At 41.0% G+C, this 24,872-nt stretch overlaps 2 protein-coding genes across 7 annotated transcripts in view; one reads left to right on the top strand and one right to left on the bottom strand.

Moving 5' to 3' along the window:
• GDAP1 (ganglioside induced differentiation associated protein 1) overlaps window positions 1-22,738 on the bottom strand; it is a 28,431-nt gene extending 5,693 nt beyond the window's left edge. The window contains exons 1-5 of one of the 3 annotated variants that reach the window (XM_065053831.1): window positions 22,539-22,738; window positions 5,033-5,069; window positions 4,248-4,440; window positions 2,863-3,036; window positions 304-398 (exon numbers count right to left, since the gene is read on the bottom strand). In XM_065053831.1, the coding sequence (XP_064909903.1) occupies window positions 304-398; window positions 2,863-3,036; window positions 4,248-4,353 (375 nt within the window). In that variant the 5' untranslated portion in view covers window positions 4,354-4,440; window positions 5,033-5,069; window positions 22,539-22,738. Of the gene's footprint in view, window positions 1-303; window positions 399-2,862; window positions 3,037-3,754; window positions 3,887-4,247; window positions 4,441-4,651; window positions 4,937-5,032; window positions 5,070-22,538 lie in introns of those variants that run through there. The other 2 variants (XM_065053830.1, XM_065053832.1) reach the window with 2 other exon arrangements.
• Window positions 22,248-24,872, top strand: part of JPH1 (junctophilin 1) — an 84,258-nt gene continuing 81,633 nt past the window's right edge. For all 4 annotated transcript variants that reach the window (XM_065053829.1, XM_065053827.1, XM_065053825.1 and 1 more), the window contains exon 1: window positions 22,248-22,737. In XM_065053829.1, the coding sequence (XP_064909901.1) occupies window positions 22,359-22,737 (379 nt within the window). In that variant the 5' untranslated portion in view covers window positions 22,248-22,358. The remainder of the gene's footprint in view (window positions 22,738-24,872) is intronic.

Here is a 24,872-nt window from a genome sequence, read left to right as displayed (position 1 = left end):
GATACTGGTGACAATTCAGATAACAGAAGAAAACCTTAGAGATACTGGAGATTGAGGTTCGCCTCACCCTGCAGGGTGCTCAACATCCCAACACCAGCGCTGATGTATACTTACTAATAGTTCAGCACACACTGGAAGCGTGTAACTGGTTTGGTGGACAGAACTGCTTTATGCCTTGTGGGGTTAAACCACTGCATGACATCACTGGCAATGACAGGTGAAATAAATGTTTACATTGTGACAGAAAAAAATCTGACTCTAACAAGCTCATTATAAAGGGGGGAATACAAGGAGTTTTCTTACTTTAAGGCGCTTCTGTTTTGCTATATAGGCATCTTGAAGGTCTGGATTCTCTTCCGCAAGTTTCTTCAACTCTGATTCTGTGTTACTTATTTGGCCTGGTTAAAAAAAAATAAGTAAAAGACATTAGATATTCAAACGTACCCATAATGCAATCCACAGGAACTGATCAACAGCTTGTATACAAATATCACACCGAAAAAAAGTGATACTTCAATGAAACATCACCACCAAGTTGGGATTCAAAAACATCATGTTTTGGAAAACTTAACTGTTGCACAAATTGACCACACCATAAATTGACCTCACCACACCTTTCACTCATCAGTTTGCAATGAATTCCATAAAGTGGTGATCTGCCAGGCAAGAATGAAGAATTCTTGTTAATATTTTTCTCCTATTCAGATAAAACCATTTTGCTGCCAAAAAAAGCTACTAAATCCATTAAATTCTACTACAAATACCTTAGGTCTCAGGTGGTTTTTTACTCAGTTCCTGGGTTCCTAACATAGTTTTCATGCTGAGAAAGTGCAGATAGGCCCATACCGAGATTTTTCTGAAGGTCACATGCATAATTCCACAGCAAAAGCCTAAATACCACTGAATACGGAACCAAGGTGTTTTCGGTCAGCTAAAAAGTTCATTATGGAGTATACAGATGTTCTAGAAAAACATTAATTATCTGACTTAAAGAAGGAATGATATGTAAAATTTAAGATAATTTTACTAATTTTTACAATGTGTATAGCCTTTTTTCTCCTTAAAATAAGTCTTTGCTTGAAAATGCCATATTTACAGACCTAGAACACCAAATGATAGTGAATATGTTATCTTCTAAAAATAAATATTTCTAGTAATAAACTGAGAACAAAAGAATAATTATAGGGACTGAATCACCTCTCATTTGTACCTGATAATTAAGATTAGTTCCAATTAAGTCTTATAAATTAAACTGATGAAAAATGTTTGCTAGAGAATAATTAACTCGCTGGTTTATATATTCTTTGTTTCAACATGACATAACTGTGAAAGCCATCTTTCAACATAGTATATGAAGAAATTGAAGGATGCAATCACACAACTAAAATCTTATATATGCAATTAATTACTTAATTAGATTTGGTATGCATAAACATAATACATAACTGGCTGGTGGCTTATCATATCTAGCACTTCGAAAAAGATCAGTTTTTCAAAGCTGAAAACTAAACTATCCTGGAGAAGTTTGAACAAGTCACGGAATTATTTAGGAACACCCACAAGCTACCAAAAAAAAAAGCCTCAAATCAAGACAGCAGGTTATGCTTTATATATAGAAAGAAAATAGCCCAATTTAGACAATCAGTAATTTTAGCTCTATCAATATGAACATGTGTGTATAAACTGACAACAATTAATATCAACTAGAAGCTAGAGGGGAAGAGTATCTATGGTCAGCAGAACACAAGACAATGTTGTAAAGTGAACCCTAATGAAAGTACTTATGATTACCATGTGAAAACACAAAAACTATCAATAATGCCTATGAGTAAAGTACAATTGTTCAATAAACAGTTAGCATCCACATTTGGGGAAAAAAAAAAAAAAAGAGAGCTATGAGAACTGAAAGATTATTTGCCAAGGATTTTTCTCAATATCACTGAATGTTTTTTAAGCTAAGTATTTCTGCAAACTGGATTTGAAACAGGAGTTCATTTAAGGAGGTTCTGTGTTACAAAGGGCAACATAATCTACAGTTGTTTCCTCTGTCCTTACCATACTTTTTCATAGGAAACTGGTATGTATATAAGAGTCCATCATGTACAATACCAATTCCGAGGAAGTCAAAAGACGTTTTACCATGGATTCTGCCAGAACACTGTTTCATCTTTTATTGTAATTCTATATTGTTGTGTTATTTGCACCCAGGATTTTGGTTTAAATTGTGTTTTAACCATTTCCACTGGTCAGATGAGCCCAAGCTACTTACTTCTCCACATCTTTTTTTCTCCCTACCCCCAGCACCAAGTTGACACTAGCTCATTCTTCAGAGAAAAAGAGCCTGATGATTCTCTTATATTATATTAGACAAACAGACTCTGTTTCCTTGAGGCTAATCTGCATTTGCACTACTTTGAGAGGAAAGTAATTGCTTTGATTTAACAGGTAAACTTATTACAAGTTTACAATCACAAAAAATGGGTTTCCTTCAGTGCCATGGTTTGATGTGAGCAGTAATAGAGCTATTCCCTAGATATTGTTTTATAACCATAAACAGCAAGGTCAGAAAATAAAATACTCTCAGCTGTCACAGCTGCCATTTTCTGTTATGCACAAGAAGCACATTTCCAATCATTGGGAAAAATAATTCCACAGACACCAAAAATGGCACTTCTTTCCTATTTTCAAATCATAACAGACTACAAAATCAATAAAAAGCATATGCACGAATTATCAAGGACTGCAACTAAAACTGGAAATGTATGCTCAATATTTTCTGCTTGAGGTGACCTGAAGACACCAGATGAATGTAACGCAAGATCCAATTAACAGACAGGCATTCCGAGCTATACCAGTACATACTACGAATTCTGCTGGTAGCGTAGGCTGGAATCATGGAGTCCACTGTTAACTCGGGGTGCAGGATGCAGCCGTGGGTGTAGGCATCCATAGGTAAGGAGTCTAAAAGCTCTCTATAGTGTTGCACCCTTGGATAATACATGCTCCCTTCTTCTGGCATTAATCTTGGTACCTCCTCTGCAATACAAAGTTAAAAATAAAGTTAAAAAAAAAAAAAAGAACCATCTAATTGACTCAAAGCAGTTATTTTCAAAGTTACTTCAGTTACTTCCAACCGGCACAGATGACACAGCCACAGCTAAGAAAGCTTCACTGGTTTCCACCGTAATTCAACAGTGTTATCACAGCTCATAGAAACATACATACATGTACTTAATTTTAAATGTTGCAATAATTCCAATTCCTACAAAGTAACCCACATAAAGACATATTTAAGGGGCCTTCAAGTCAGAAAACAGGACTCAGCATCTATTTTATACTTCTAGGAATAGGTGACCATGGCACACAACCCTTTAGCCCTCTCACATTAGGGCACAACTGAGATTCCATTAAGGTGTTACTGCTGAAACATTACTACAGCTGCAGTGCTGTAAAAATTACAGTACAGAAATCCGACTAAAAGCATGGTTAGAAGCATTCCAGCACACCTCTGAGTTTTACCCTGCCTTAGGTCTACCTAGGCCCCAACTCCCCATTTGATAAAAACATCAGCATTAAATACATATTATGTTCACCCAACAACAAAGTTTTCTTCATGCCTTAGAAATCACAGTGCTAAACTCCTGAAACACAAAATGCATCTTCACACCTAAAAAAAACAACCCTGCATTTCTTCAAAAATTGAGGTAAAATTCAAGAGCCTGCATGTGATCCCGTCCAAGTTTTTTCTTCTTACTTTTTTACTTCTTCACTCCATTTTGGCTACAAAAGTCATTTGCTCATTCTACTTCCTTCTTCCGCCCAAGATTATTCTGGAATTAAGAATCTTTTTTGTTTGTTTCTTGTCTCACAGAGAAGCAGGACCTGGCCGATAACTGCAGCTGTGCAGTGTTCTGTTCCACACATTCTGTTTCATCTTGGTACAGGGTCAGCACAGCGCCATGCTGTCATCACTGACTTGCCACCTACCTGAAGGGGTAAGGAGGGCAGCGGTGGGTTTGTACTTAGGGGGGGCTTGCAAAGGTGCTGGAAGGCCTTCTGTTCATTTTAAAGGAACATGTTTTAAGCCCCTACCATCGACTATTAGGAAAGCCCATGTACTTGTGAGACTGTAAATGCTATTTGGTCACGAACGAACCAACACGTAGGGATGAAGAGCTGACTCCAACACTGCTGCAAGCTACTGGCACGTGGGGAAGGATTTCACAGTGAAAAACCTATGGGATTACCATCCACAAACGTTGCTTCAAGGTAATCGATGATCTGCGTCGCCTCACAAATGATGTTTTCCCCATGGATCAGGACAGGTACTTCTCCGGAGGAATTTAAGCGCATGAACCACGGTTCGTTGTGCTCACTCAGCGGCAGATTTACATCGTGCTCTTCGCACTTCAGGGCTTTTTCGGCTATTGCCAACCGCACCTGCAACGATGTGATTGGGGTTACGCCGCTGAGCAGCACTCCCTGGACAGCTGTCCCCGCCCTGCGGAGCCAACCCAGCCCCGGCCCGGGTGCCGGCCCCGGCGCTCCGCTCCCGCCTGCCCAGCACCCACCGCCGGCATCGCCCCACCCTGCACCGCCGGCAGCCCGGGGAGGCCATGGGGCCTGCAGGCCGCCCCCGCGCCCCCCTCACCTTCTGCGAGGAGAAGGACTGAGTCCAGTGGTACAGCACCAGCGGCGCCATGCCCGCGGCACCGGGGGCCGGCCGGCGGCACGGAACGAACGGCGCGGAACGGAACGGCGCGGCGCTGCGGCGGGCGGGGCGGGAGGCCTGCGCGGGCACGCAGCGGCGGCCGTGCCCACCCCGCCCTTGGAAATTGAAAGAAGGGGGTGCCCCGGGGTGCGGAGGGCACCTCCTTTTCCCCCGCGCTGTTCAGAGGACAGTAGTACTTCCTAAGGGGAAACCGCCTGCAGCATCCCTTTGGGAAGCGCAGGAAGATGGATGCGTAGGTAAAAAGGTCACATGGCAGGACTTCCCTTTTTTTTTTTCTCTTTTCTTTCCTTGAACAAGTACCTCCACTATGAACGTCGATTAGACCGGCATCGTGCTCCTAGGGGTTAAAAAAAAAAAAAAAAAAAGCAGCTATAAATGTTATCAATCAAAAGACATCCTTAATTTGACCCAGTTATAAATGGGGTATAAATACTCCATTGCCAAATGCACTTAACTTATATAAAGAATAAATAAAGATAAAGCTCTAAAATAATCTAACTTTCTTTTGCCTCCGGATGTGTTCTTTCAATCTCAAGAGACAAGGCTTCTCAATTATTTTTTTTCTAGACAAAATTAGAAAAAATGAACAATTTTGCAGGAGGGGTTTTCTTTTCCCCTATGTGAAGTAGGGCCCTGAAAAGCATCTGATAACAAACACTAGCTTCTATCATCAGAAAATACTTCCTTTGTTCTCACACTGGAGATAGTTTAGAAGATGCAATTGCTGATAGTACATGCCTTATTTGTTAGACACTATCTGCTGCATCAGGGAGATGAGCAAACTAAAAACCGTGGTGAGATTAGAGAGTCCGGAATATTGTTTTCTTCATCCTGACTGCTTGATCTGCAATAAAGGTGACTGCTCTAGATGAAACTGAATAACCCACTCCCACATGCAATTTCTATATGCCAGGTGAATCCCAGCATTAGTATCCTGAAAACCTGGACCCAGTATGTCCAAAGCTACATAACAATGCATTTGATTTTAAGGGAAATTTTGACTAATATTAAGCAAGGTACTGGATTTAAGTCCCCAAAAGAGACAAGGTGATGGACAAATCTTATAAATCAAAAAGGAATAAACAAAGAGCCAGCTTCCAGCCCTGCACTTTTCACGTGAGTGGGCACAAGGGCAGCCCTGTCCCTACCCAGCTACAGTCACAAACAGAAATAATCTCTTCAGAAGGGCAGACACAATGTGAGGTTTCTCACAAATCCCAGCTGATAGTAGACAGTGTGTTACAGATAGTAAACCCTACATTTTGGGGAATTTAATTATTCAAAAAGTTAGAGAACGTGCTTAGAATTTATAATAAGAATACAGTCAATGGAATGAGATAAATACATTGTGACTGGACTTATTTCTCTCCAAGATACACATCTAAGGTAAGAGAGCTGGAATACTCTGTCATGCACTAGGGCTTTAACTCACTGATAGACAGTTATTCTCACAGGTCTCTACCTGGGTTGCTGTACAGTTCCTCACAGCTAGATCTAAAAATGTCTCAAGGCAAAGAACTGAGAATTGGATACCTCAGGAATTATTCTTTTTAAATTTACACGCTCTAGAAACTCAGGTTTTGGAAGTTTTTTTCTTAATTTTACCTTTGAAGCAAAATGTTGGCATTTTGGCAGTTACCAAACAGACCACTGCTCCATTTTAACTCCTTTGTTCAACTAATTGATGTCAAACATGGACTTCTGAGTTTGAGTTATGTTTTGTTACCTGTTTCAAATGCCTAGAAAAGCAACAAAACGTATCTCTCTTCTAACACATCAAAGCATCAGTGAGAACAGTATTTCCTAGTTCAGACCTGTTCAATAACAGAGCAGCTGCCATCATACTCGGGTGTTTCTCCTCCCTTTAATCTCATTAACAGCACTGCTATGAGGTACCAGCAGTAAGTCCATGTTTACCCCCCAGCAGCAGCCCAGCTGTGGGAGGGAGCGCTTGTGGCTGCGCTCCCCCAGCCCGGCTGTTCTCCCGACTGACCACACGAGGCCTCCCTTATCCAAAAATACGGTGCAAAGTACCTTCTCCCCCCAGAGATGCTGGAGAATAAACGATGCTGATTGCCTTTTTCTTCAGGACAAGCACCTACCGATCTGCCTGTGTTTGCTCCCAAGCCTCTCTACCTTCTCATACATGGAGAAAAGCAAGCAAAAGGGCCAGGTCATTAAAAAGCTGACAGCATCCTGGTAAATCTTGTTCCACATTTACACAAAGGTTTACACAACTGAAAGTCTCCATAAAGGTACTTTTTAATGTGTAAATGTCATGAATACAAAAGCAGCACAAGGCACAAAGTCACACCACTGCAAATCTGACAGGCACCTTGGCACGATGTCATTGCAAGCAGACTACTGGCACTATGTGATAAATCACTTTTCTTATCATACTGATATTCTTGCCCTGCTTCTCTGCATGGCCCCTCTTGGGCCTTTTTTAGCATTGTGTACATGTTTACAAAAATACACCTGCATCTCTCTACAAATTTTTTTAATGCACATATTTTTACATCATGGAAAGAAAATAACATTTACAGGTAATACTAATTGATTACCAGAAACAAAATAATCTTAATAAGCCAATGTATGAATTAGGTCAAAGATCTGGAAATCAGTGTTCTGGTAACGAGTTTTCTTCCTTACTTCACTACTCCATGATATTCTCAGGAAACATTTAGGCCAGATATGTCATTAAAGTGACTGATGCAAGTAAAAATTACAATCTCTTATCATATCAATTCTTTGTGCATATTGAAAACCCAGTTTGATTAGATTACAGTAGGAAAAAAATAAAATCTTTTGCTTTTTTCTATGCAGCCAGAGTCATTATAGCTGAAAATCAGCTGGATTCTCTGTCTGCCTAATTAACAGATGCACTGGTTCAGTTCCAAGTGCAGAACTGGCCTGACAGCGGTGCAAGAGTTAATACTGGCTGGTAAAGTAAGACGGGTTCTATTCTGGACCTTCTGTCATCAATAGTTATTGGCTAAATTCCAGATGCAGACGCTGCACTACTGGCAATGACATGAGTCAAAAACACCACAGCAGTGAATTCAGATACACAGGTGAGATTTAATATTGACACAAGAACTGTCTTTAATATGACCGATGAATTAGATATGCAGCCCTTCAGAAACAGTGACAGCAAAGTTACATCTTGACACTCACAGTTGCGCCCTAATATAACTGTGTATAAAACCATGGAAGGATGCCAGCCTAAGTAATTCTAAATAGCTGATGCATATTCTCTAGAAATATAGTTATTGAGTTACCATTTTACATGCAACAAAATCCACCTATTAAGAGATCTTATTTAGCCACTTTCAAAGTTACTTAACGTATCAGTACTAGGTTTTCTTCAGGGATTTCATGACAAAATCCTCCCAAAGTTTTCCCTAAACATCATAGTCCAACCTGTACCACACAGGAGTTTCATATGTCAATACTTCAGAAATAGTGATTAATAATTATTTTTTTATATAAAATCATTCTTAGTAGTTTTATAGTATGCCTACTTGAAAAGAGTTAGTATTGATTGCATACATTTCTAGTTCTTGAGATATAACAAAAATATGCATTGTTCTAATGCTATAAAAACTTCAACTGTTTGAAGCACAGGTAGAATATTTTCTCTTACCAACATTTTTTATTCCCAGTCTAAATCACAAATCACGCACCATTACTGCAGTGTCTTTTCATATTATCGTGCAGCAGAAACAAAAAGTAAGCTAGTGGTTGATTATGATACGACATTTTACTGTATTTACTGAATTTTGAAAGCCAGAGAAATTTTCATTAAGTTTCATGTCTCACTACATCTGTATTAGCAAAGTGGAATTTTTATTCCTGATATTTCCCAGTGGAAGGCCCTCCATGTGCATGACTTCCAGTGCCAGCTCCCATTTCTGTGCTTGATGAAGGACATCTCAGAGCTGTCATTACACAACTTTCATCATCTGCAGCCAGACGTCAGGATACTATTTTGTTAGGCCTTCAGACAGGTCTAAATTTTTTCACCTGTTTTTCTTCAAACTAACAAAACTGCTACCCCATATTTGATTGATAATTGTTCTTGGAGTTTTTGAGTCCCTTGGTAAGTGTTGATGAAAAAGCATAAAAGAACTGGACTGTTAGTTGAGACCAATTAGTAAACCCCGAACTTGAGTCCTAATCCAAACTGATTACCCTTCAATTTAAGTTATTCCTTTAGTCTGTGGATGAATCTTATTTCTTAAACATCTCAGATTTTAGCAATTGGAATTTGTGTTTTAGGTGTACTGAATGGTCAACTCTCTTGCTTTGTAGACAAAGGTATTTTGTGGCACACAGGTATTTCCAGTGAAGTAAACTCAAACTCATGTAGCAATAATTTAAGAAACTAGGATTTTCTGATAGTTAAAAATTATCTATGTCATGTAAAACCCTAAATTTTCAATGCTTGAAATCAAAGAACAGCAGAAAGTAAAAAAGCTGGACAAATTCATTATCAAATAGCACGTGAACACAACATTCACCTTGCTTCTCTTGTAAGCAAGACCCTCATTTGTGAAAGTATAAATAGGACAAGATATGGTTTTGGGCAGCAACGGATCTGGGCACAGAATCATTGCCTGTGTTCTTTTGGCACTAACAGAAACTGGCATGATTTTTTCTCAACTGCATAACGTCACTCTTAAATCGGGAACAAATACCAGAGCTACTGCTCTGAAAACACACTTCCCTCATCACATTTAGCTGAATGAGATTTTCTTAAGAAAAATAGATGTAGTATATTAGTAGTGCCCACTGAAGGCAGTAATACTTAACATATAGCATTTACCGAGTTATCTGACCAAAAAAAAAGGGGAAAAAAAAAAAACAAAACACCAAACCAAATAAGCTACACAGAGTAAGGGACGAATTTAAATCCTGCATGTGTAACTGATACAAATGGAAGTATGAAGTTGTCTCCATTCCCTGTGCAAGTTCAGGGGAGAAGCGAGGGCAGCAGGCGATGGTATGTGTCTGAAATAACAAACCCTTTCCACTAACACCCCAGCTAATGCACCCACTGGGGAGGCAAATCCAGAGGAGAGAAGCTGCAGAAGCTGAAGCGAGCTTTTCAAATTTCACACAGACGCATAAACTGGGAGGGGGGGTGGAGGAAGACGCAATGTCTTCGCTTAATTCCTATAGCATCCTATCAAGTCCAGTGGCCAGAAGACAAAGGCAGAATTTGATTGTGTGTCACAGTCCTCAGTGCAAAATACAAACATTAAAAAAAATACAGAAGCTATATTAATAGAAGAGTCAATACGAATAGAGCTTAGGGACAAGGAAGTGAGAACAGCCTTTTGGCCTGGAGGTGATAATCTATCTTTTCAAGATGAGGATATTAGCAGGGTTTTTTTCCTGACCTTGAATAATTAACATTTTCTCTCTAAAATACAAGATAGGCCACTGCCACAGACTTCCAGGGCTATCTCACTTTATTTCAATATATTGCACAAAGTGAGAAATTACTGGAAAGAACTTTTTAATCTTAGTCTCTTTCTGACTTCACTTTATAATACATTTTAATTCCAGATTTGACAATGTGTATGACCTAAGACTGTTGAACAAAGAGCTATTTTCCAGTCCGCCTTTCCTTCTTTATAAAAGCTTCATGCTTTAATGGTTCCACGCCACTGGAAAACATAATCAAGTTAACATGAAAACGGAGCCTAACAAGAACATGGCTCATATCTTGGAGCAGTGTTTTAATACTGTGATTAAATATGTATTCCCCCTAAATTGCATCCTCTTTGAACTCCCTGGCTTGTGATCCCGTTTCCTCCCATTTTCTTGATTTTAGCTTCTTCACTGCTGGCAGAAGATCCCTCTGAACTGCAGCTGCACTTGTAAATGTTTTATCAATGTCTGGTAACCAGCAGACCTAGTGGGTGCTACAAAAGTGATCTGGGTCTATCTCGGGGAAGAACTGCATGACCATATTTACTGACGATGCTATTCTGGGGGCTGTATGACGTGCTTCTCCCCTCTGGCTGAGCAACACTTGCCTGTTCGTCTTTCAACACTCACTTCAAGCATGACAGGATCGAATAAAACAGAATTTACTAGTAGCGAGCTTACTTGCGTATTGAAGACTTCCATTTTAATAAATTCATCATACACAGACACATATGCTTATTTCAATAATTGTATTAAACATTTTGTAGTCTAGGCAGTTTAGAGACTTTGGTTATATTAAAAAAAAAAATCAAACCATAAGAAGATAAAGTACTACCATATAAAATAGTTCAAATTAGTATGGATGCACAAGCCTATTTGTTCCCGTTAATTAAATCTTAGGTTGGCAACAACACAGTAGCTCCAGATCTGCACACCTCCAAACGTGGACAGCAGCTGTTTCTCCCCAAAACACGGAAAATAGGGGTGAAAAATACTGCATTTCTTGAAGCAATCACGCACACAGGATCACCTCTTCCAAAATCAGGCAAGTGGCTTAGGTACACAAACTGAAACTCACTCAATAGCCTCCAGAATGAGCCAGGCATTTCCAGTGATCAGTTAAGCTCAACCTAGCTGGTTTTAGCTGGGATACAGTTAATTTTCTTCACAGTAGCTACTATGGGGCTATGTTTTGGATTTGTGCTGGAAACAGTGTTGATATCACAGGGGTGTTTTAGTTACTGCTGAGCAGCGCTCACACAGAGCCAAGGCCTTTTCTGTTTCTCACACCACTCCACAAGTGAGTGGGCGGGCCGGCGGGGCATGAGAAGTTGGGAAGGGACACAGTTGGGACAGCTGACCATCAGTGACCAAAGAGATATCCCATACCACGTGACATCATCTTCAGCAATAAAAGCTGGGGGAAAAAGAATGAAGGGGGAAATGTTTGGAGCGATGACGTTTGTCTTCCCAAGTCATCGTTATGTGTGATGGAGTTCTGCTTTCCTGGAAGTGGCTGAACACCTGCCCACCCATGGGAAGCAGCAAATTAATTCCCTGGTTTGGTTTGGTTGTGTGCACAGCTTTTGCTTTACCTATTATCTTTACCTCAACCCAGGAGTTTTCTCACTTCTACTTTTCTGAGTCTCTCCGCCGTCCCACCGGGGGGAAACGAGTGAGCAGCTGCGTGGTGCTTAGTTGCTGGCTGGGGTTAAATCTTGACACTTGCACAAGATCTGTACTACACTTTGTAATAGAGATGAAAATGACACACAATTTTCACACTTCAAATACACTTTAAAAAAAATAGAAACATGCCATTGACACCACATGGCACAGAAAAGATCACATTTTTTTTCTTCTCTTAAGCCTATACAAATGAATTTCCAACACTAAAACCGGAGATTCACACAGTTGCATAGTGCCCAGTTCATTCACTTTCTGGATACTGAAATTTTGTGTAGGAAAATCCTGATAAAATGAATTTTCAAAAATGGCTGACATTTTAAAAACATTTCACTGGGTGCTATTTTCCACATATGCTGTGCAATCAGCTGTTAAAAATCTAATCTCATTAAAAGTTTTGCTAATTAGACAAAAACTGCAGTCTCCAGCTTACACAAAACCAAAACCATACCCCTTTATACATTAAAACAAAACTGCAACGCTCTACTTCTAACTTTAGCATGCCGTATTACAGAACTGCAGGCCTCCAGCTCCATTATGTTTTTTGTTTTCACGGCAGAACTTTATAGAAGCAAAAATACCACATACTTCACCATGGGTGAATTAACAAAAATTTTGCTATGTTGTCATAGGAAACAAGTGAACTTCAAAATTAATTTTTAGATCTCAAATCAACTGAAATAAACTTTGTACCTATCATATCCAAGTATCATGCAGATTAATCATATTTCACAATTTTAAAATTAATGAACTAAGGTGATATCTCACATGAACTTCATAGCACAGCTCGTTGTAGGCATCCCTGCAAGATTTAATGATAAATACACGCCTGGCTAAATACAGTTGATTATTCTACAAGTCAATTACATTTATTATGCATTCAGACAAAATAGAACATTATATAATTGTTTTTCAAACACACTGTATTATTAGGAAGATAAACATTCTGTGATTAGAGCAGAGGTCAACAGAGAAGGGGTATTTTTGTATTCTGTATGAAACTTCGATTACATTTCACAGTTACATGCTGAATACACAGTATAGCTGAGTTATAAGAACTGAAATAATAGCTACTTTTTAACAGAAGACCTATTGCAACAAGATCATAAACTTCTACATAGAAGGATTTTGTTTACTATGAGAATTGCAGTTACTAAAGGATGATTCTTTGATAAAGAACATTAGGAAATCTGTTTTAGACTCCACACCTAGCATCATGTGTTTTCTACTAAAAAGAAAAAACTGTTACTTTTAAACAAAACTAAGGCTCAAAACCCTCCAGATCGTAGCATCTGTCTCTAGGGAAAAAAAAAAAAACAACAAACAAACAAAACCAAAACAAACAAAACAAAACACCTATTGCAAATACTAATTTGCCCAATGTCCGTCTCATACTTGCCAGAAGCATAGACATATATAAAGTGTTCACATGCAGAGCTACAACAACAAATTCATGAGCTGTACTGCACCTGCAGAATACACAGAGAACCAGCCAAAATTTTGCTTGGGTGGTTATTTCTTCCAAAGAGCAGAATCTAATCTTTAAGCTGAAATTTCAGTAGACAAATAGAAACCTATTTTGCAACAATGCAATGTTATATTAAGCGTATTTGCTAAGAAAGCCAGTTTTCAAGATGCAAAATGAGATAATGCTGTAATCCACATGGTGAACAGGTTTCTTCATCATACAAAAATATCAGGACACTATGTCACCAGCATTTAAAAAAGACAACAGGACAAAAGCAAACTAAGTGTAAATGAGGTCTCATAGCAGCTGGGAGTTTTAATTCATTGGTTAGGCTGATTATGATGCACTAACCCTTGCTATATTTTTTTCATGTAAAATTAAACATCAAAATATGTTTAGGTGTTCAACTTGCATGTTTGCTGTGGTGAGAACAATTTTTTCCCATGGGAAAAATATTCCTGGATAAGCACAAGATTTATCAATAGGGTAAATTTATCATCTCAGGCATAACAAGTATCTGTTTGTCTTATACTATTTTATCAAAAATCAGCTGGAGTAAGCCGTGTTATCCTCACCGAAATTTAAGCAGATTGAGGGAGTGGCTTTCTATTAAAGGTCTTTGCAGTACAGCCTGCATAGCTCCATGGTTGTGTCCTCTAAAGCTCAATTCCTTTACTGAGGACTTCGTTAACAGAAACAAATCTCAAAAGAGACTACACTGTATCTAAAAATATCCATATTAGATTCATCTTCAAAGAGCAAAAATCTCAGCTTTTGCATCTCTAGTAGCATTTGCCTTCTTTTCTCCATCGTCATCTGAACAAAAGAAAAAAAAACACAAACAAAACCCATCAGTGTTGTACCTATAACTCATATTTTAAATGACAACTATTTTCAACCCTTTTTCACAAATGGATTCACTCAGATAAACAGATTTTTACATAAAGCTAATTAACTATCCAAGGTATAAGAAGAACCAATGCCAGTTCATTGGTGAAATGCAACAGCTGTTATGTTCTGCTCCAGGACAGCATAACCAGAGTGCTAAGAGCCGTCTTTTAAAATTTGAAATATTGTATCTAATTGCTATTTTAACATTAAGTTATCACCTTTAAAGCAAAAGAGGAGTTTCAATTTTTATCAGAAAAAACAAATTCACAAGACAGACCTCATGTTAAGAGAGAATTAAGCATGAATGCAGACAGCCATGCAGTCTCATCCCTATGTCTGACAGAATCAAGGCAGATCATAAGGAACTGCAATGTCCAGGGAGCAGCTGGAGAGGTGCAACCCCTATGGAATTGGACATGGGTGCCTTCTCGTGACCTGCACAGCTCTGGTGCTGCAGGTGATGAAAACCACAGAGCTGGGACTGTCTGTTTGATGAAGAAATTATCTTTAACAAAACCTTTGTGAAAGTCTGTAATTACTGGTGATGAAATAGCTAACTAATGAAGGAGGATTTCCAATTAACAGGTGGCCCAATGCACGGCAAAAGGCGTAGATCTCTGAGAAGATGTAAGTGGCTCTCAACAGAGGTAGTGGGGAAAACAGCAGTATTGTGAGCAGTGAGTGAAGCTGCTGAACTTTTTTTGCTATGATATTAAAGCAACATGTATGAAAATTAATTCGTTAGCTAATTTACATGAAAATTACCAGAGGAATTAGGATATCAAAGGTATGACATTCTTACAATTTAAAACAAAGCAAATCCACAAAATACACATCCAGGCAGGAGAGATGCTTTACACAGCACTAAGAAAACATGAAACGATCTCAGTTCTTATCTGACATGAGAGCTAATGCAAACTCTCCAAACAACAGGAAATGCCTCAGTCAGGCCACAACCTCCTCAAGCACCTGGAAAATCTGCAGGACATGATGGTGCAGGACTCAAGAGCTTTGGGTACCGCTGCATGTTCTTCAAAGTGCAGAACAGGGTGAAGACAGGGGACTTCAACATCCGAGGGACCTTCTGGGCAGGTGCTACAGGGCAATTACAGTACCATGCTACAGGGAAAACTTTTTTACCCAGCATATGAGTGACTACATCAAATCTGGAGCATTTTTTTCCTTTTAACCAATGGGAGTAAATTGACAGAGAATTCAAGACTGCAGGCAACTTGGCTGAGAGATTATAGGAAGACATTATTGGTAATTCCTAGGAAAAAGAGAATGGAATTAAAAATGAAAGATGTGAACTGTAAAGCTGCCAGCTTTTCTGGATGCTTTCAATTGCATTAGGGCAATCGTTTGTATAGATGCTCTACAAACAGAGCAAACGATTCAGCTTTAAGAGCAAAATAAAAATAAATCTTTCTGCTGGATTATTTTTAAGCTGGATTGGTTCCCTGATCCAAATCACAGCTCAATGAAGAAACAGTTGTGCTGGCAGCACAGAGTGCTGGGGGCACGAGAGTATCTCAAGCCAGTGTCAGCCAAGACTGCCTTGTAAAAACCACAAACTGAGATTTGCTCTCTACTAGGTTTTGTTTTATTATGAACTGCAAAAAGAGCAATCCGTTTTCTTAAAGAAATAATGTGAAGGGCATAAAGACAAACTACCTTGATGTGAAGGGAAAATAAGATGAGTATCACAAGACGAACTTGACTAAATCGAGAGCTGTTCAATGAAACACTAGAAGGAAGTATACGCAAGTAGAAAGTAGGTCAAATTACTAAAGGAAGAATATTAGGGAAGAGTGCAAGTATGTAGGGGCAAAATCAGAAAGGCCAAATCACATAATGAGACCTGGTTAGGAAGGAACAGAAAAGGAAATGCGGCAGCCCCATGGGAGGAAAACAGCAAAGGGAAGGGCTGTGCCAGTGCTCGGCAGGGAGGGAAAGCTTTCAGGTGCACCAAAATAAACCACAACCTTAAATGCTTTCCTTGCTTCAGCCTTCACTAAAAGAGATACTATGTATTTTGACTTTAGCAAAGCTGCTTAGATTCATTAAAAGTGATCCAGGCAAAGGTGTGGTAAGAGGGTACACGTTGTTTACAGTTACTAAGTAATGGTATTAATGATTAAGTCCCAAGCCTGAAGGATGTATCAAATACTAAGTCTGTATCAAATCCTTTAACATTCAATACATGCATTAAAAACTTTGATCTTGGAAGAGCTCAGCTATTGCATATGCAAATGTGTAAACCATTAGAGATCAGAGAGGAACTGCAACATGGGATTAAAATTCAAAATTAACTTGGGAAAGTAATCTTAAAGGGTAAAAAAAAGTGTGCAAGTGAATACCTGCTGAGTGAAAACTTCAGTAATGCGAAGTGGGAAGCAACTAGTTAAACAGTGTTCTGTGAGAAAGGATTAGGACAACAGCAAATCACACACTGAAGACAGTTGTTACACATCATCTTGTTGTTACTGGGGTGGAAGAGCAGGAATCATCACACCATTGGTGCCTGGCACCAGTGTAAAAGAACAGCGTCATTTGGGAGTCACATGGAATTACACTACTTTAATATGGTACAATATTAGCTCAATAATGTGTTTCGGTTTTGAAATCAGACTTTAATAAATACCTAACATAAATGGAGAAAGTCCAGACAACAGCAACAGGGACAGTCATGAGGTCTAGGAGGAAATAATGAAAGATCCAGCCTGCACAGGCTAAAGGAAAGGGCTGAAGGAAGACATCACAAGCAGTCTTCAAACACTGATGAATTTTCTGGAAAGAGGAAAGCAATAAATCGTTTCCGTCTTCCCTGAAGAAGCAAGACTTGAACTGCAGCAGTTGCAGGATTAAGATTACCATTTAGGAAAAACTTGCTAGGGATAAATCTGATTTTGTGGATCTTTTCAACCTATATCATTTGGGAGGTCATTTAGTGTAATGATTATGATGTTACAGTTTTCTGCACAGCAAGCATTATAAAACTGAACACATCTGGAGTTAATTTTTTTAAAGTGGATTAAAGTATAGTGATGCACTAAGTTTTGTTCTGCAGACTTATTAAAAAAAAAAATCAAATCCACATCAAAACCACTACATATTAACATGGCCCAGAAACAATATTTCATATCTCTTCCATAATTTCTGAGGTACTTATAATCATAACACTATTACTTACCATCATTATAAGATAACCTAATATCTTTATACATTTGAAAAAATATATAGCATTCTAATACATCGGACCTTACTTGTATGGAGAGCTTTTTTGTTGTTAAAATAACTTTAGAAACAAATAAGATCAAGATAAGTGTTGTATTTCTTTTTTTTTTTTTTTAAAAAAAAAAAGGGGGGGGGAGGGGGCGGCATTTTTATTTAAAAGTCTAATTCAGTTGCTTAGAACAAGGCTGAAAATAGAAGTCCGAGTACAGAACACACTCATCTTGTTTTCAAGTTAGAAAAGGATCTGTATTTTTGTTTTTATAAGCTTTATCAGCACTTTTGCAAATAAAATAATAACTGTATTCACTGTGTAAGCAAAATATCTCTGGAATTAAAAATACTATCCTACTGTCTAGGTCCCAGATTCAAGTGCAAGGTAAAACTGATACCTACCGATGCAGATAAGAGAGTAGTTTCATAACACAATGTTTCTCAAATACCACAGCAATTCTTTTGCAAAAAATCCTTTAGAATAACTGTTCCAGTATTCCCAGTAAGTTATATGAATTTACAGTACGCTAAGAAAAATTCATGTGCCTGTCCTGGAAGTCACACAACATAATTTGCATTAAAGTTCTACAGAACTATGTTTATAAACATTAATTTAGAATCTAGACATAAAAATTGGCATAATTGTTGTGGCCATTCATATGGAGCCAGGAAAGACCTAGCTGGCTTTGAAATTTCTACACTGTGGCTTTTGTACCACCTTTACTCCTCTGTTCCTGCCTCCCACGCAGCAGTCCTGTGTGGGAACTCATCCCATACAATGTGCTCAGCTCATGGACTTCATCAGTTAAGCATCCTGCTTCTGTTCTGCAAAGCACTTGAGAACATTCTTCCAAGCTTTGCTTTATTTGAGCACAGATATCTTGCAGATGTTTAATTTAAAGCTCATGTGTAGTCCCACTGAAGTAAATGGGATTACTAAAGTACTTAAAGTAATTCCCTGCTGAATCGGGCTTTTAAGGGTAAGAATAAATGTGCCTAATTTTTATTCATGTATCAGATATCTATAGACTAATGGTTTAAACTCAACAGTTTTGTATCTAGTTAATATTAAATCTCTGAAGTTTAATGCCTTCACCTGCTGCATTTAACATCCCTGCACCAAGGATCTTTTTAAATACAACCCTGCAGCACAGTTTCCGCATACACAGTGTCATCAGACCTAGTGCTGTGATGACTTACACAGAAACGGAGCTACTCAAGGTAAACTTACTCTCTTTGGCCAATATACAATAAAAATCACATTTTTTTTGTAAATTATAAAAAAACTGCATCTGGACCTTGTATTTTCTGAGCATTACACATGTCAAAAACTTCAGAAAATAACTTTTGTAGGGCAGATAAGAAAATTAGTGGAAGCAATTACATTTCTTTTGGACGAAACAGGTAAACTCATTCATCTACTCGTTCATAAATGCATACTTCTGCATCTATGGAATCTTAGAACAATTTTTAACTTGATACTGAAAGGAAGTATCCAAGGAAACAAAATATGTGGGTGTAAAGTATTTAAACACATACATGCTATACATTTCACAGGATTATTACCTACAATCTGGCCAGAAGCAAACACAAAGTCACATGAACTAAAGCTGAGGCTTGTCAATGCAAAATTTGTCTGAAAAAGAAAAAAATCTACAACCTCATCAGCAAGGAGGTACTTGTGACTTCTTGCATCATCAAGACTCTGGCTGAGTGATGCTAAGATTTCTCTGCAAAGCACTTCTATCCTCATATCTATCAAAATTTATCCGCTGCTGAAAATATAATAAGAGAAGTCTGACAGTGATAAAGTTATCTTATCATCAAGTGCCAACTTCGTTTAAATTGATTACTTCATTTAAATGAATACGCCTGTAAATATAAACCACATGCAAGATTACCATTCATTGTAGTGTCACTCACAGATCACTAAAAAAAAAGACACGCTGACACACTTGTGATAAGAGAAAATGTACATCATTTCATTGTTCACTTCTGGCCCATCCAATCATGTTGGCTCACCTGATCTAATATCAAGCCTACAAAATTTAAGTCAAGCAGGTAAAACAAAGGACTAACAGGCAGATACTTATTTCATTAATGCAATGGTCCAATGTCTTCTAATGTACAGATGTAAGAACTTAGGGCAGCCTCAACAAGTTACAGGTTCAGGATACGATAACAGAGTAGACCAACAGCTTCAGGGATAAACAATTTATCTCTAACTAGCATTACAGTAACACACATATATCAGTAGTGCAATTACCCAAGCCATTACAACAGCAAATCCACTATTCAGGTGGAAACGACAGCAAACCCAGTAATTCACCAATAGCGAGCCAAATGTGATACCTGAGCACGCAGGGACTTGCACAATCGCAGTTACTGGCAGGAATCTGGGCATTTCCGCTTCTTCAGAGGAGCAGCTCGGACCTGTGGAGGGGCTGGAGGAATCCCACACTCCCTCATCAGACCCACCTCTTCCATTGCTAAATTGCTGCCTGGACTTGCTAACCAGTCATCCCATCCCACCTCTGCTCCCATCCCTGCTGGTCCTGTCCCTGGTGTGCACCAGGGCACAAAGTATTGTGTAAGGCAATGCTGGCCTTACACCTCCACTGTGCCCACAGCACCCAGAAACACTGTGTGAGGCAACACTTGCCCCACAACAGATAAGACTGTTGCTCAGCAGCCCCAGTTCCACCATGACAATGCATGTACTACATAAAAATCTGCTTGTAGAAAAATGCACAATTATAAACAAGGGATTTGTATACCGGTATCAGGCATGCTGACTTCCAACAAGTAGTTCCCCATGCCTACACAAACCATTTAGCTCTTCTGAAATTCTGTTAACACATGACAGGGCTTTATCTTGCATAAGAGGATAGAAAGGAGAGATTGATAGAGTAAAAACACTAAACTCCTCAAAGCACACATATGATCACCGCTATTGTTTCCAATCCTTTTCTTGAATAAGAAATGCAAAGTATGTAGGGCGTAAAAGCTGATGAGCTTAAGAAATACTCATAAGATACTAAACTGAATCTTCTTCTTCAATCCCACCTACTGCAACCTTTCCAGATTTCTCCTCCGGTCTTTGTAACAGCTTTGTACAAAACCTCATGTAGCAATGAAGGTCTCATTCCCTAACTTGAGCACAATATATAGTCTTGTCTAAGATGCATGGAAGTCTTCATGATGTCTATGCTACAGCAACAACATTCTTACCTGGTTTTCCACACTCCAAAATGATGGAACAAAATCCCCAGGGCAAAAGGGGCACTGAAAGCTTCCCTATCTTCTCATGCACAAAGCACAAGTGTTTGATCTTGTCTTTCACTCTTTGCATGTGTGTCTCCAAGGATGTGCATAGAGTCTTTTACCCATGCATTTTCAAGCAGAACAAGAAACCTCAAAGCCCCTTGTTGGAACAGAAACAAGTTTCTAGCACGCCTGGATGAGAGGAGACAACAGGGGCATGTTTCAGTTATAGTGCTCAACTCAATCTGGGAAAGAGCAGAGATGCTTCAGCACTGAATTGTGCAAGCGTAGCATAAAAATGTCAACAAAACAGCATCCTGTGAAGCACAAAGCTTGGAAATTTACCCAAGTTAAATGGTTATGTTTAATAAATGCAGTAATTTCATTTACGTTTAAGTCAAAACTACTTATAACTAGGCTGAATTCGGCATAAATTTCTGAAGCTTGACTGTTTCAACTTCTGATGGTTGTGTTCAAATCTTTCATTTGCAATTAAGCTTCTGCTTTTACTCACTGCTACTAACATAACCATTGCTATTTCCCTACTTTTCAAAATCATCTGTGTCAAGATAGTACCACTCCCCATGATTAGTAAGTATGATTCAAGTTTTTAACAAAATCTCCATTGAAGAGCAACATTTCCTTTCAGATTTTCTTCCAGTCCTGGTCTATAACTGCAAAAGAACAAAAAGTCAAGGGTTCAGAAAAGATGCCCTGTGACAACAGCTTTCAGTCCCTTCTCGCTATTTTGTCTGCTATTTCTAAGCTTCCACGTTTCTCCTGTCATTTGCCCTTATATTTTTATCTGATTATCAAATATCTGGCAAAGGAGTACTTGGCAGGATTTAGCACTACAACAAGAGCTTCCTTAAGAAGTTCCTAGCAGCGCTGTCTTTGAAAGGCCTTGATACAACGCTCTTGATGCACCCTTTTTCTCAGCCCATGGAACTGCTGATCTGCCCCTTCGGGCAGGTGGGCTCCGTATGTGGTTTGAAACAGGGGCAAAGCACAACTCAGATGTGTTCTACAGCACTGTCTTAGAGCTTAGGGAAAGTAAAACTAAAAAATAAAAGTCACAGGGACCACTTGGAAGTCTTTCTCCTTTTGCCTACTTGTTGCAGGTGCTGGCAGGTGCAGCAGCAACCCGCCCGGGAGCTCAAGGGACAGGCAGCGCTGAGGGAGCTCAGGGCAAGGCGGTGTAGCCGCCGCACGCCGCGGGGGCCCCGGCCTTCCCTGCCCTGGGACACGCGCGTCCTGGGAGCACGGGGGGGCTCCTTTCCCCGGGAAGGGAGCGCACACGGAGACCCCGCCGCGAAGGGCACCTGCCCGCTCCCGGGGGCCAAGCCCACCCGTGCACGGGAGCGGCGGCAGCGGGCACAGCCCCCAGCCGGCCCGCGGGGCGCGCACCTGCTCCGCGGCGGCGGCTCCGGCCGGGGGCGGTCCCGGTCGGGGGGCGGGCAGGGAGGAGCGGGGGGCGGGCGCCGCTTGCCGCCGCCGCGGGGCTGCGGCTGGGCTGGGCGCGGGCGGGCGGCGGAGCGCTCGCAGTCGCGGGGAGCGCCGGGGCGGTCGGGCGGCGGGAAGGCAGGACAGGCAGGGAAGGGAAGGCGGGCGGGAGGCGGCGGCGGCGCCGCGCTCGCCCCGCTGCCCTGGATGACGGGCGGCCGGTTCGACTTCGACGATGGCGGCACTTACTGCGGCGGCTGGGAGGACGGGAAAGCCCACGGGCACGGCATCTGCACCGGGCCCAAGGGGCAGGGCGAGTACGCGGGCTCCTGGTCCCACGGCTTCGAGGTGGCGGGCGGCTACACCTGGCCCAGCGGCAACACCTACCTGGGCTACTGGGCGCAGGGCAAGCGCCACGGGCTGGGCGTGGAGACGAAGGGCAGGTGGATGTACCGCGGCGAGTGGTCCCACGGCTTCAAGGGGCGCTACGGCGTGCGGCAGAGCCTCAGCACGCCGGCCCGCTACGAGGGCACCTGGAGCAACGGGCTGCAGGACGGATACGGCGTCGAGACCTACGGGGACGGAGGTGGGTGCCGGCGGGGGGCGCCCCGCGCGCGGCGGCGCCGGGGGGGGCGGGAGGGGGCGCGCCTGCGTGGCCGCGCGCGCCGCGGGGAGGGCCCCTCCCCCCACGCCCGTGCCCAACCGCCGCCCTCACACCGGCCCCGCGGCCCCTTCCCTCGCCCGTGTCCGTGCGCTGGTCCCGGCCGGGAGCGAGCTCCTCAGCGCTCGGCCTCGCTGCCCCGAAGGCCCCGCGGGCGGCCGGGGAAGCGCCACAGGTGCCCCGCACCCGCCCCGCCCTGCTCCCTGAGGAGCCGCCTGGCCCAGCTGAGCGGCCGCGGCGGGACGCGGGCTGGGCTCCGGGGCGGGCTGCGCTGCCGGGCTCGTCGTTTTCTCCCGGGCAGCTGGTGGAAATCCGCATTACGACTGCCTGCGGAGAGCTTTCCTTTCTCCCTACTGAGGCGGCTGCCGGGCTCCCTGCCCGCGATAACGATAACCGGGGCTGGCAACGCCTGTCTCGGAGAGGCAGTAGGCGGGCGAGCCGCCACCTCGCTCCCTCCGCACTGCTCCGTGGCAAGAAGTCAATAAGCGAGCCCTTGTAAAGTAACAAGACTAGCAGGGACCGCTTAACACACTCAGTACGCTCGGCTTGTAAACAGGACGCTGAAGGTAATGAAGTGGGTACACAGCTTCCGTAAAATCAATGAAACTTGGGTCCGCCCTCATGTCATAGCTCATATTTTATTAAAATCTGGGAGAGTTTTAAACACACTGCTCAAAGTACAAGCCGTGTTGTGAAATTGTACAGGCCTGCCTTTCACGTCCTTTGCTGCTAAAAACTAGGGTTCAGCTCCTGGTAAGGGTGTGGAGAAGACTGGGCTGTCTGCACTCCTGTTTAAGTTAGGAGCAGTCAAGAAGCCAAGGTTCAAAAAGGTCTCTTAGGACTGAAGCTTATTTGAATGGGCAGTTACTATTATTGTACCTCTATCATTTCATTCTCTACACGGCAAGTATCCCTGATATTTCTTTAATTCATCCTTTGCTGCTGTAATGTCATCAGCATCAGCGGAAGTGCCACCTGTGACTTCTGCAGAGTTCCTCTTCAACTTGGTTTGCTTCATTGTAACGGGAAAAACTGGTCTCAGTTTTAGGACTAGAGAGTTGTTGGTTTTCTTTTTTGGTGTTTTTTTTTACAGAAATGTTGCTCGTTTCAGCATTGAGCAACATGCCTAAGTAACATGCAGGAAAAAGAATAAACCAAAACCAGGGGCAGTGTTCACATGATGCAACTAAAGGACTAACCTATATTGAATCATGCTTTTATGGGTTTCTTCAAGCAATTTTGATAAGAGATTTGTGGTCAAACTTTAAGAATCATGTCAGAGAATATATATTTTTGAATTAAGCAGAAAAAGAGACCTTTACAAGTTGGGGTCCTTTTTTTTTTTTTCCATTTCTGAAATACAAAATGTAATGAGTGAGGTGAGATTCATTTCCTTCAGAAAATGAAATATACTGTGGGTTTTTTTTTACCTTGAACTCTTTTAATCCCCTTGTTTATACATATTTGTAGCTGACTGAAAATTGTTTTCTGGTATGGAAAGTTCTGATGGTGAAAGTCGAAATATACCTTTGGGAATTTAAAAAACCAAGAAGACGAAACATGAAAGAGATCGGAACTTTAGTTTCCTTTTCATCACACAATAGACTTTTCGGTTTTTATTATATTTGTTTTGGCTAGTAAATTAGAAGCTAAAGAATAGCTGAATTTGCAGTGGCCATTTTTTTTTCTTTACAGAAAAATGAATTACCGTTCCAGTAAATCTTCTAGGAGTGATTTTCTCAAACTAAAGTTCCTTTTTTTCTTTAGGCTTCATGCAGAATTTTGAATTCTCAATATAATATTGAGAGCTGGAGGTAAATTCTCTAAGTTTTTAGACTCCACAGAAAATCCTTTGTGTGAAACTGAATGTGAAGTGCGCAGTTTACACTGTAATATTTTTTAGTCTTATTAATGGAAATCTGTTACCATGGCCCCAGTATTTTACGTGTTTCAGTTCATACGAACAGAGGGTGTGAAGTCCCCTTGATTTTAATGAAAGTGCTCATGAATGAAGAAAAGTAGTACGTCATAGATGTTTGCAGATGTGTTTTTGTGCTCTG

The sequence above is a fragment of the Columba livia genome, chromosome 2 (assembly GCF_036013475.1).
Source record: "Columba livia isolate bColLiv1 breed racing homer chromosome 2, bColLiv1.pat.W.v2, whole genome shotgun sequence".
Taxonomy (NCBI): domain Eukaryota; kingdom Metazoa; phylum Chordata; class Aves; order Columbiformes; family Columbidae; genus Columba; species Columba livia.
Note: the sequence above shows the minus strand (reverse complement) of the source record. Positions and strands in the feature narration are given on the sequence as shown.